The sequence below is a fragment of the Antrostomus carolinensis genome, unplaced genomic scaffold, assembly GCF_000700745.2.
Source record: "Antrostomus carolinensis isolate BGI_N321 unplaced genomic scaffold, ASM70074v2 scaffold24114, whole genome shotgun sequence".
Classification (NCBI taxonomy): Eukaryota; Metazoa; Chordata; class Aves; order Caprimulgiformes; family Caprimulgidae; genus Antrostomus; species Antrostomus carolinensis.
The window spans coordinates 4,103-17,865 of NW_010311742.1; the positions used below are offsets into that span (position 1 = coordinate 4,103).

The window sequence follows — 13,763 nt, forward strand, 5'->3', positions numbered from 1 at the left end:
TATGGAAAATAACATCCAAAACACCTGGCATTAGACATAGCGTGGAGTCCAGAGTCATATTAGAGACATTTGTTCCTATAGGACTTAATTCTGACAAATTTCTCTACAATATCACCCCTTGCTGGCCATTCTACAGAATGGCAGTGACGTCCATTATACACAAAACCATTTGGCTACCAAGCCAGTAAGAATTACAGCACCACGAGAGCAACCAGTAATGGTAGAGGTGCCTACAAAATGGAGATGGAGCTGGTTAAAAGAAAGGAAGACAGAGGGAGCTTCAAGAGGCTTAAAGATAAAATGGAATTTGAATAACTGCCTTTCCTCATCCCTCTAGAATAACTCAATAAATACTGTTGGCATATTTTGCTACTACAACGCAAAAAGAAACATCTTTTCTGTATAATTTAATAGAAATCTTTTTTAGGCCAAGTTCTTTAATCAAATTACAGCACTCTTGATGATCCAGTTGATTAAACAACAACAAAAAACCCTAATAAAATAAAGGAATATCCATAAAGACCACGTAAACCCTCTTTAACAGAATTGGCATTAGCTATAATGAGCTACATTTATTCTTCAGCTGTGAAACAGCACTCACCTCCTGAATGGTACTGCTTCCTGAGAAGTTGAGGTTGTACTCCCGCTGGACTTCTCGATGGGTGACAATCAGCATGAAGTTTTGATTTAATGACTCCTGCAGAGCCCTGAAATGGTTGAAAGAAAAACAAGAAAATCAGGGATAAGCATGTTATAGCTTGTTTTACAGTTAGATGCAAAAACCCCAGGGTACCCTAAACTCTACATAGACAAGTCCAGGCACAACATTATCATCTCTCTTTTCACTCTTAAATGCAAGGAAGCATGCTGAGAATGACCAAAGGCCATTCCTGAACTCCTTCCTTAATAAGGTGACTGCAGCCTTTAAAGCTCTTCTAGTGTTAAGTATTCTCAAAATCGAGAGAGTCACATTATCTTCACAAACATTGGGTATATTTAGCACTCATAATGCCATTAATACCAGGCTTGTAAGCATATTGACGACCAGACAAAATATCAAGCTACAATGCACATTAAAAACTGATGGTAAGTAGAACAAGGCAAAGCATGCTCTCGCTTCTCTAGAGTTACCTGAAGCATAAACCAAACGGAAATTCTTCCGCTTAGTTTCATTCAAAGCACATAAACCCAGCTAATTAGAACTGGAAAACTAACCACAGCAAAATTTCTCATGTGGGTATTGAGCATTTAGAAAAATTAGTTCTTCTCGAATTGTTTTAAATGTACATCAAAACATCTTTAAACATATGAATTAAAAAACCCAAAACTTAAGATACAGATTAAACAGGCCAACTATATGTTCATGTTGTCACAAACTTGGGGGGTTTTTTGTTATTTTCCTGGTAACAAGACATCTGGATGTTAAAAAGGTGTCCTGTTTGCTTAATTAGGTACAAAATTATGCAGCTATCTACTTTTCAAAATAGAAGGCAGGACTTCTGTTACAGACATGGCAATTACAGCTGTGCACAGTTTTATACTGGCTACAAAAGTGCAGCAACAGCAAAACACAGCTTGGGTTTCTGAACGACGTTTATGCAGACTTGATCTGTTCAGTGGCATATGGAATTAAACTGGGCTTATTCAAGTTGGTGGGTTTTTTTTTTTTCTTATCGCATAGTCTCAAAAGAATGACAGACTGGGGTTTTTTTTTTTCCTTCACATCTTCACCGTTTGATGACACTTCAACATGCCATTCCTCTAAGCCATAAAGGACAAATTCTGTATGCAGATGAGCACAGCTGCATCTTAAGATACAAGAAGACACGAGAGACTGCTAGATTATTTGAGTCCTGATTTGTTAGTTTTTCCTTCCACTGGAATTACCGAGCTGCAGTGTTGCTGCTCAGATGCTAAGGAACCCATGCAATACTCACTGTACGCTTCAGCAAGAGATGCACAATTTGCTTTAACACCTCAAGAAAAATTACCTTACAAAAATATCTTCACACAGCAACTTTATTTGGATTCTGTGACATCTTAAACATAATAATCACATACTAGAAAATAAAATCATGAAGTGCTATTTCTCATCTTTTATGGTTTTGTAATATGGAAGATAAATTTAACTCATTGTCAATGCTAGCTATGATCGAGTGTATGAGAGACACTATTGATGCAACTGAAGTCATCTGTGCTGAACACAAAGTTAGCTGCACTTGTCACAAAATCTCATAAGAAAAGGCCTAAAAAAGTATTAAAATACTTAACAGTCCTTCAAAAGAGAAAAAAAAAAAAAAAAGAGATAGAGCCCTGACAAGTTGTATGTCTCTTTTCAAAGGTAACTCTAATTTGATTGTTAACAATAAGTTCAGCATCACCATAACCATATTTTCTTTTGGCAAATGTTCAGTAGCAACTAAAATATCCTGCTGTGCTTTTTCAGATTCTGATGTTTTCATTTGTTTTCAGCAAATACTGAAGGCGAATGAAATATTTAATTGCTCTGAAAACATTAATTACAGCATATGTGAATGGCTCTGGATTCCATACAGAATCACACGGGGCTCTGTTACAGCTATTTTTGACTCTACCTGAAAATCTGTAGGTGCTAACCGATAACGTGACTCACGTTTTCATTCTGTAATTGATGTAAATAGAATGAAATAAGCTAGTTTGATCAAACCCTCTGTATCTCAAGGTATGCATGATACAAACACTTCAGTACTATCTAAAATACAGCATGCTAATAAAAAGCATCTGTTCATAGGAAAGGTTTTTCACTCCTCTATTTCATGGATGTGATAGCAGAGAGTATTTAGAAAAGGAAAAAAAATACTCTTCAAACACAGTTAATTTAAATGAAGTGCCTTAAAATTAAAAGTCGCAAGTTTTGAAGTAACTAACAATTTTGACACCTCTACTTTTTGGATTGATAAAAAACACAAGCTGAATGCTGTTAACAAGCAAATTCTCAGAACATACTCATAGCCAAATACAGTCAAAGAGGAGGCTGAAAATTAAGCTGGAAAAAAAAAAATGAGGAAAAATTGCTTTTGAAAGTGTTAGCAATTAAAATGCATGGATAATTAGTCACCTTTTCTTCAGAAAAATAATACAATGAAGAATATTATTTCTGCTTACACAGAAATGCAGTGATCATGTGATCCAATTCTTTCAGCTCCTGTATCAAAATCTTATATGGTCTGACAGCCATAAGACCTGGACCACATATAGGGTAGAAAGTCAACAGGAGGAGGAATTGATGGCACATCTGACGGGCAGTTTGTGCCGATGACTTCCTACGGGTACCAATGCTCCTCTGCAAGATGGGGTTGATTTGAACACGTGCCAGACAACCAGCGATGTCAGCCCCTTCCCATACACATTTCCTAGAGCAACTAGGGATGCAGATTACCTCAAATTCTTTTTCCCAATCCAACTCTCCTTTCAAAAGGTATCTTGCCCTAAAGTTGCATTTTCAGCCATTAAGGCTATGATGAAATGTACAAAATAACTGTGTATTTAAAGGAGACTTCTCACTGACAGTAAGTTGAAGCTAACTTTTATTTTTTACGTGCCCGTAACTGCATTGAGAAGACTAACTTTGAACACAATGCACATTTCTAAAATTTTTGGCTTCAGTGTTTGCAGCAGTTTCATTTTCCTGCAAATGTTAGCAGTTGGCTACAATCCTCCAAATGCAACATCTGCATTAAAAGCAAGAAAAAACAAATCAGGGCCAAACTCCAGGTCCCATTGAAGTCAAGACAGATTTTCTTCTTTTTTTCTTTTTTTTCCCCCCATCAGTGCTAACAGAATTTAATTAATCTGAGAATTAATTAGTAGGAAAATAAAATTAAATTCTAGAAACAGGATTATAGCAGGACACCCTTATCAGCACCATTTCCGCTCTACTGCAAACCCTAGTTTTCAAAAGCATTTGCAGATGGGTTATATATTGCCGTTACATTTTTCCCTCAGCTGAATGATTATACATTCACTATTCAGCACAGGAGGCAAAGGAGTTTGATGGTATTTCTGGGCACCAATCTTCCATCAGAGGAATTCTGCCTACCCTCAAAAAAAGTCCAAAAACAGACAAAAGAAAACAGACCTGAGCATAGTCATCGCTCTGAACAGTTCTAGCAAGACAGGCTTGGACCAGTTTAGGGTTTCATATGGATTGCCTATATAGTATTGGCTATTGGCATTATCACAATGCACAGAAACCTCAGTGATGGATGAGGATTCATCTGGGGTTGAACTCTACAATATGCAAACAAAAATGCTCATCTTTGAGACTTAAATTTCAAGCAACAGAAGTTGCAATATTTTTTTTTTTTTCACTAAACTCAAAATATCAAAACTCAATTAAGAGTCTGGAAAGAGCCTATTCACTAGCTGTCCCATCCAAATTCCAATACAGCACAATTTATAAACCACAAGTCTAATAAATTAAGAATAGAAATATTATTTAGCAAAATAATGTGTAACTGCAAATAATGCTAACCTTAGGGGACAGTAACTCTTCAATCAGTCTACAGAATGCTGAAGCAAGATGGTATTAGTATTGATATTTATTATATTTTAAGCTTCCAGTTTTACTACTTCTCTACGGTTCTGTAACATTTGTTCTATTAAAATAGGTTGGTCGTATCTATTGTTGACTGCCTTAATGCTTTAATTTCTGATGTAATACTTTGCTTTTTAATAGCATTTTTCTTGAAATTTTAGTAATATTTTAAGATTTGAAACCAAAGGTATATCCTTAATGATCAGTAAATGTTCCTTTTCATTTCTGTTCTGTAAGGTTTTTTTGAAATACATTCAATATTTCTCATTAGGCAATATCTTTCTCAGTCACAGAGAGATTTCTCCCAAAATCTCTGAATTTTATATAAGTAGGTACAACACAAGGTAATTAACATTTCCATTTTAAACTTACAGATTTATACAAGCTCATGTCAACAGAAGTCCAAATTTACTGTAATTACAGATTATTTACATTAAAACAAAATAAGAAATCAGTATGTAAATGTAATGTTTGTTGTAGCTAATGCAGCAGGAGGTGGTAGATTAGGTTCAAACAGCAATCAGTTAGCAAATCTGGCTAACATGTAAATGAGCAGAAGCCCTTTTGTTTACATTCTATTGCATTTTAAACGTCAGGATTTTTAAACTGTCTCATGAGCAGATGTGAAAATAAAACATTAATCTTACCATTCTTATTGAAGCTTTCAAAGTAACTAAAGCAAGGCACTGCTCCTGTCCAGCTAAACAGACAATACTAATAATTGGAGTTGTAGGTTACATCGTTCTTAATTAACACTCTGCTACAGTTGATAGCGTACAACAAGACACCATGCCACGATCACCACTCCTCTGCAACAATCTAATGTACACACACTCAGCAATACATGGAACTGTTATGTCAAAGATGGGGCTTTTTATTCCTATCCACACAGATCATTACATTTCTTAAATAAATTACAACTGCTTAGTAAAAATACATTAGTTGTAATAATCACCAAGGTATGCACCAGGTCAAATGGCTTTCAACTGTTTTGAACCTCTAATGATTCATCAGGTATAATAAAGTATGTAAGACTTTTAGTTATTTAGCAAAAAGTATAAATATAAAATATAATATACCCATTAAAGTGACAACTGAAGGAAAAAACTGAGGAAAAAGGGCCTCCCAGGACATGCAAGACAGTAGGAGAGACAACCAGGAAGACCTAGCTCTGTGGCCAGACTCACGTGCCATCGCTTTTGATGCTCTCTTCTACTGCATTCTCTAAAACCTTTCCCTGAACTGGGTATTGCCAGCTTTCAAGAAGCATCTGAGGCAACAAAGGGAAGGAAAGTCACACTGAGGAACTGAATAATCTAATCTGACAAAGCCGGAGCAAGGGATCTCTCCTCCCATTGGACAATTAAATGATGGACGTTCTTCGGCATTTTTCCTTTTAAGACTGCTTTCCAAAGGAAATAATGTTTTTTCTCACCCACTTGTCCCATCCAGTAACTTTTAAACATACTCACTAGTTTCAAGGAGGTCTGACAGCATTAGAAAGGTCTCAAAGACTGGGTGTAAATCAACAGCTGGGTAGAGGAAAGGGACCCAAATTACTACCCACCTTAGTAAAAGGCTGCAGTACAAGCATGCCATTTTTATACTCCATCCAGCCAACTTCTGGCCAATGATTACAGAACTACCTACAGCATGTGTTGTCTCCTTTCCTTCGATATTACTTGGCTACCAGCTGCAGAACAGAGGCAGGGCAAGCTGATTGACCATGCAGTGGAAAAAAAAATGGCGCAGGTGCTACAAAATACACGGGAAGAACTGGAGGCAGTGTCAGAGGCAGGTAAGATCATAGGAACCATGGAAAGAGAGGGCTGAGTTACTGCAGGCACTGGGATGATGCAGGAATTCACTAGAAATCAGGTTTCATTATATCCACAGCTCACAGAACATGTTGTTATTGTTTTGGATATCATACATGGATAAGTATGGCTTTGCCAGCTGAAATTGTGGAAGCAGGGCATGTAACCTTACAGATGGTAGGTATTTGACATTTAAAGTTAATCTTTACACCTCAATTTACTAGCATGCAGTAGTAATTCACTGGGTTTCTATTACCTATAAAAGCTTTAGATATGCCACTGATGAACGAAGGAGATTTCTGCTTGTTTAAATTGCAGGATCACTTTGCCATTACATTTAGACACCAGCTTAAGTCAGTTCTGGGTTAAGCCCATTCAGTCTGTCACAATAAACTTCAATGCCTACATACCAATATATTGGAAAAGGATTTCAGACACTGTTCTCCTTCAGTGTCAAGAACAGGCACAAACTGGAGTTTATGGAACTGTGACTAGATTGCTCATTTTAAGAAGGGCATATGCATAAAATATCACATACTGAAATCTCAAGCTTTTCAAATATCACTTTCTGGAGATATTCAAATCACAACTATTTATCTCTAGTTCAAATAGAAGGCATTTGAAGAAAATGACAGATTAACTCATAAAGTAAGAGACAAAGTTCCTTAACATCCATTAATAATAGATGTGAGCATCATGCTTTTAAAAATTGTGGGTAACAAACTAATCTGAATAATAACTGACCTAACAGTAGGCAGTAAACACTGTAACTGGGTTTGGTACATTGCTTCAATTAGATGTGTTTTGATCTGCATTGATGCTTTAATTGGAGGCAAGCCTCCCCTTTCATCTAGAATTTATGACTTCAGGGAGATGATCTAGCCTTCAAATTATCCTTCTTTAAGTAGCCACTAATTAATCATCGTTTGCTATCCCAACGCTACCAACTTTATCTTAAAAATATCCAGAACTAATCTCTACTATGAAACAAGTATTAAACTGTAAAAGTAACAACCACTTTGATTTTACTAGCAAGTAAAGTTCTTTTAAACTATTCGTCCAATCAAAAAGCCTAAGAACCATTTTTGAACACTTTGTTGCTATACAGTTTATTGCAGTGGCAATAAACAACATTCTTCAGACCCCACTTTTCTTTCCAGAATCGAAGACATTCAAATTACAACATACAGTGATAGCTGGGTAGAAAATTTTGAAAATGGAAATTTATTTTTAAAAAAACCAAACAAACCATTAGTATTTACAGTGTTTTTCCCCAGTATTTTCACTGTCCTTCAATTATTTGCTTAAGTACAATGGCTTATTGTCCTCACGCACAACTATAGCTCCTGTTTGCATGTACAGTTCAGATACAGCTCACCACCACTCTGCTCCCTCTGTTCCAGTGCCATTATTCCCTCTCTTACTGCTTCTTTTCTTTGTAATTATTATTTTTATAATTTATTTTATCTTTCTTATTTCCTCCACAGACTACAGGGTTATGGGCACAAGTGTTGTTTAGTACTATCTGAAGAAACCAGTTATTTATCTATATATTGTCAAAGAATTTCCTTCATCAGTAATATGATTTCATTTGTAGAATATTCTCCTATTAACTACAACAGCAGAAAAACAACTCCCTCTTCAGACACCTTGAAGGCACTCTAGTCTAATGATTGTGCAGTTTGACCAGTTCCAAACGCAGCCCTCCTGGCTGGCTGGCAGGGCCAGGGCTGGAGCAGCGCTGCTCTTCCAGGATTAATTACTGGGCACCCTCTAGTGGCTACCAAAATAAATTAATATTTTCCTGATGAAGAGCACATACAGGTCTTCCTCTGAGAAAGTGAAGGGCAGGAAAGAAAACAAGCCAAAGTAAACAAAGTAATTGCAAATTACTTTGTAAGAGTAAAAATTACATTTTTCCGTAAAATAACATTTCCTTTTCAAACCTTAGCAATATCCAATGACATATGAGCACTCATGGTTAACTTTTGGGTTGTTCAAATCAGTAATAAAAGATACCCTGCTCAGTTAGAGGAAATTAATTATTCAGCCTGCCTACATACTTTTTAAAAGCCCAAGAAGATAAGATAAAATAATGTTAACAACCATTTTGGAAAGAAAATTCTGATCTGCTGGCAATGATTTATACAAGTTTACATTAAATGAGCCAACATAAGGCAGTAACTTATGAAAGGCCAGTTCTCATTTCCACAGGGACTAGTTTTTTGTTAAATTAAAGTCATTGTATCTGGGAGGTGTAAAAAAGTGGTTAATGTACCACACCACTGTTTTTAAAAACTGAAAATTTTTAAAAACATTAAAAACCTTCTTGTCAACAATGAGGTGCTGAGGTAGTTCACCTTACTAGAGCAGTGAAAACACTTTGTATTTACTGATTGCAGACTTCTGCAAGGATACATGTGGCTTCACAAAAACCATACAAAACCAAATCATACAAGTAGAATTTCAGACTTACCCAGAATGACTTGAAGAAGGAGGAGGCAGTTCAGGTGTTAGAACATAAAGACTATTATTTTTTGGCAAGTGTAGAGTTTTTAAAACAGTCTGAAGGGAGAAAAATAATTATAAATATAAAACATTCACCAAGTTTGATGTATCTTTTTATTTCTTTTAATTATTGATACTTATTTACAATACCACCAAACATTTCGTTTTGAGATACACTTACTGTTAAATTCATAACATTTTTTGTAGGTGGGCTGTTATATATAAAAACAACACAAAAAGTGATTTGTTTAATAGTTCCTCGTATGCCACCCAAGACATCTAACACTGTTTGAAACTAACAGTTCTTGCACTGCATTTCCCACCCACTGATTCTCAGTTTGAAATTCTGAATTCAGATAACTGAAATCATGGTTGAAAACTTACACTATCATCTACATCTCCAGTCTTCCACCCTTTTAACAGCATTTTAGACGCAGGAATCTGAAGTTCATTTTCTAGAATATGTTTGATATCTCCTAAAGAGAAAACAAAGAAAATATATAAAATATACACACTTACCAATTTATTTCAAACAGAGTACCGAGTTATAGTTAAAAAACAAGAGCAAGGAAAAATTTACTATGAAAACCATTTTTAATCTAGTTACCCATTTAACACATACTCCAAACATTAAAGGACAAATGAAGCTTAAAAAAAAAATTTAAAAAAATCACATAAAGCATCAATGATTAGAAAATCACAGGAGGATTCGATGATTTGCACATATATTTGAATAGTTCTACACTGCATATGCTAGACACACACATTTGCAGATGCATGTTATCTGGAGCAATGGACTTTGCCAGCAATAAACAGGGCGTGTATTTTTGATACCCAATTCCATTATCAATAATCCTGACCTAAAAAACTGAAGTGTTCATACATTTTAACTGCTCCGACAGATTTTTCAATGTTTTCCACATTTGAATGCTCTCCTCTCCCTGCAGTTACCATAATCATAAAATAATTCAGGCTGGAAGGTACCTCAGGAGGTTATCTAGCCCCAAGCCCAGCTCAAAGGTCTAATTAAACCATTTTAGTCATGGATTTGTCCGGCTGACTCCTGAACACCTCTAAGGATGGAAATTTGACAGCTTTGTTGGCCAGCTTGTTCCAGTACTTCACCACTCTCCCAACTAAAAAAAAAATAATAATAATAATAAAAAAATCTAATGGGGATTTTCAATGTTGCAAATTGTGTCCATTGCCTCTCATCTTATTATCATGCACCTCCAAGAATCCACAAAGAGTCTGGCTCCATCTCTGTGTCCTCCCAGCAGGTAGTCGTAGACAGAGGTAAGCTCTGTACCTCTCCCCTTCTCTTCTCCAGGCTGAACAAATCCAGTTCTGTGCCTCATTTCGTACGTTGCCATGTGTTCCAGTCCCCTGACTATGTTGCTGGCCTCTGCTGGACTTATTTGCAGAATATCAACGTCTTCCTTGTACCAGGGATCTCAAAACTTGATGCAGTGCTGAACAGAGGGCAATGATTATTTCCCTGGATCCACTGGCTACACTCTTGCTAACACAGCCTCGGATGCGGCTGACCTTCTTCACTGCAGGGGTGCGCTGCTGATGGACCCCTAGATCCCTTTTTTTATAAAGTTGCTTTCTAGCCTGTCAGCCCTCAGCCAGTTACCAGATGGGATAACGTGGAGTTATCCTATCCCACATGCAGGATTTCAACTTTGCTTTCTTTGAACTTCATGAGGCTCCTGTCTGCCCATTTCTCCAGGCTGTCCAGGGTCCTCTAAATATCGGCCTTGCCCTCCAGAGTATCAGCTATTTTCTCTGATCTGGTATTCTTTGTCAACTTGCCAAGAGCACTCACCTTACCAACCAGGTTATTCATGAAGACATTAAGCAACACTGGCCTTAGGATCAACCACTGAAGGATGCCCCTGAAGTAGTAAGTGCTGGCCAGTCAGACTTTGAGACCAGCAGTCCAGGCAATTATCTACCTACTTTATCAGTTCACTTATCCAGTCCTTATCTTAACACTATGACTACAAAAACACTACAGCACAGTGTGTCAAAGGCCTTGCTAAAGCCAAAGTGACATCCACCATTCTCCCCTTGTCCATAGAGCCAATCACCAAATTATAAAAGGCAAATAACATTGATTAAGCACAATCTGCCCTTAGCAAATCCATGCTGCCTGTTCCAAATCACCTTATTTTCTTTTCTGTTTTCAGAAAGGACTTCCAGAAAGATTTTCTCCATAATTTTCCCACAGACCAAGTTCAGCAATCACCAATGAACAGCAGGCTCACATTTTCCTTAGCCTTTCTTTTCATGCTGATGTACTTACAGAAGCTCTTCCAATCCCTCAGTGGATTCAGCTCCATCTGAGCTTTGGTGTAACTCCAGACCTGTATGCTCTGGCAACATCTTTGTATTCCTCCTGGGTAGCCCCATCACTACCTTCCCACTTTCTGTCTACTTTCTTTTTGCATTTAGCTTGGTCATAAATTCTTTGTTCTTCTGTCCTGGCCTTCTGACATGCTTCCTCCTCTTTTTGCATTTGGAAGGGACTGTTCTTGTGCTTTGAAGTGGTTTCCCTTGAAGATCAACCAGCTCTCTTGGGTCCCTTTGCTGTCAGGGCAGTCTTTCATGGGATCTTGCCAAGCAGATCCCTAAAAAAGCAAAAAAAGTCTTCTTTCCTGAAGTCCACAGTTGAAATTCTATTTGCCTTGCTCACTTCTCTCAGGACATTAAACACAAAGCTGCCCTCAATCTTCATATGCCAAGTTAGAGACAAAAGTTCTACACTGACTGTTTCTGCCCTAAAGCTTAATCATTTATACCCGAAATAAGTTAATAAGAAAAAATAAAATACTACGGCTGCAAAATTCTGATTTGATCAGATTTTTATATCTCTTTTGTACGGATGTAACTCTGCAGTGGAAAACTCATGAAACACTAATCAGGAATTCAAACTAATCACCACTAGGTGGCACCAGCCAATTCCAAATCGAATGCTAAAAAGTCAAATGAGGATCAAAAGTTTCAACTACAAAATTTCATCACAGACATAAGGCTGCAGCACTGCAAACTGTTCCAATCAACTATTTCTTCATTTAGTTCCTTATGTTGATCTGTATAGAGTCTTCACTAAAAACAAATAAACAAAACTCTTTGTCCTTAGCAAAAGTAAATTAACTCACAATTTGGGGAATGTAAAAAAGAACATGCTCTGCAATGCTAACAATAGCATATTTCTAACATACTGTTACAAAATGCATCAGGTTTAGAATAAAGGCATTAAAATTTATAAAAGAAGTCTTAATTTTCACCAATAAGTCAAATATAAATTGTGAAAAGAGGAATGCAACTATGCTTTTCACACTGGAAAGAATTCCTCTAAATCTTGTCACTAATCCTACACAGAAAGAGGTGTCATACAGATTCAAAAAGGAAATGCCAAGATCATCCACTTATTAGTAGGTTACATCTACACTAATCCTACCCCAAATAACATTTTCATGCCTCAACTTAATCAGTAATGTCCATTTTGTTTCTGAAGCAAGTTCATAAGAAAACTAGATTTCAAAATAAGTATTTGATAGATCACTAACCTTTCTTTACAATGGATTAGTGAAATTTTGCTTTTTTAAAGCTGCAAAGAGATTTGAAAATGGTTAGTAGCTGTGGAGGCTGCACTTCCTCAGAGATTTTTTTCTTCTTTGAGAGGTTCTGGTTTGCTTTGTTTTTTCTTTTTTTTAGGACTTCAATTTTTGGAGTTGGGTCTTTTTTTGTTCGGGGTTTGTTTGTTGTTTTTAATTTTTTAACAATTTTACAACAAGACTTTTCATTTCATTTTTACAAATCCTTACCAACTGTTGAGCTGTCTTCAAGTACTACATCCACGTTTCTGTCTCTATACTCAACCCTGAAGTCAAGCATTCGAGGTTGTCTTTCCACTATTTGTCTAGATGGCACTACATGGCGAAATGCTGAGGATGAGGAAGGAGTTGAAGAAGCTGCTGTAGAATGACTTGTGGAGCCATACGCTGGTCCATGTAAAGTCTCTCCACCATATTCACTGAAAGATATGCACATAAGAAGGTTTAAACAGAACAGCTTGATATGATTAAATAAAAGTTAGCAAAGCAAAATGAACAGTATTATTCACTTACTATAGTCCACAGCACGTACCTCTTGAATAAACTACACTGTCATATCTGAAAATACTGGTTTAATAATAATTTGAAAATAGCTTTCATATCAGCAATATTAAAATTTCAGTGATTCAGAAGTGCCATAGGAGAACAGCTTAGATGACAAACAGGTATTTAAGCCATTATTTCAGTCTGAAGTTCACTATGTAATTAATATCAGAATTATCTTGAGAAGAAGCATTATTTCCAGTTCCAGGAGTGCTGTGACCATATAAAAATTGACACCATGGCAAACACCAGCTTTCCACCTCATTGGGCTACCATCACATGGAAATGAGAATGAGAAATAAAGTTCAAAATCCTGCACCTGTATTGGTATTTTCCCATGGACAATGGACCAGCTTGTTATCCAAGTCAGTCAGTCACTCCTCAGCTCCTTCCCCTGACCAAAAGGTTCCTAACATTCTTGTATTTTGAATATAAATGCTTTGAGGTCAGGACTTATTAACATAGGTAGAAAGAGTACTCAACACAACCAAGACTTGATCTCAAATGGACTAGTTTGGCTTTACCATAAATAAACATCTAGTAACTTTACTAAGCAAATAAGGTTTTAACCTGAATCAAAAACACTCTATTTAATGATAGCTTTAGCAAGTATTGATAGAGATGCCAAAAGGCCATTTTCAGCTACATTATGTATTTTTCCATCATTAAAATAAACTTTTAAAAATAATATAT

General features: G+C 36.5%; 1 protein-coding gene across 1 annotated transcript in view; it reads right to left on the bottom strand.

Moving 5' to 3' along the window:
* Positions 1–601: 601 nt before the first annotated feature.
* Positions 602–13,763, bottom strand: part of LOC104524076 (FAS-associated factor 1-like) — a gene marked incomplete at its 3' end in the record, with an annotated part of 50,131 nt that continues 36,969 nt past the window's right edge. Inside the window, exons 4-7 of the mRNA XM_010166836.1 lie at positions 12,738–12,946; positions 9,286–9,377; positions 8,870–8,958; positions 602–707 (exon numbers count right to left, since the gene is read on the bottom strand). Coding sequence (XP_010165138.1) covers positions 602–707; positions 8,870–8,958; positions 9,286–9,377; positions 12,738–12,946 — 496 coding nt within the window. The remainder of the gene's footprint in view (positions 708–8,869; positions 8,959–9,285; positions 9,378–12,737; positions 12,947–13,763) is intronic.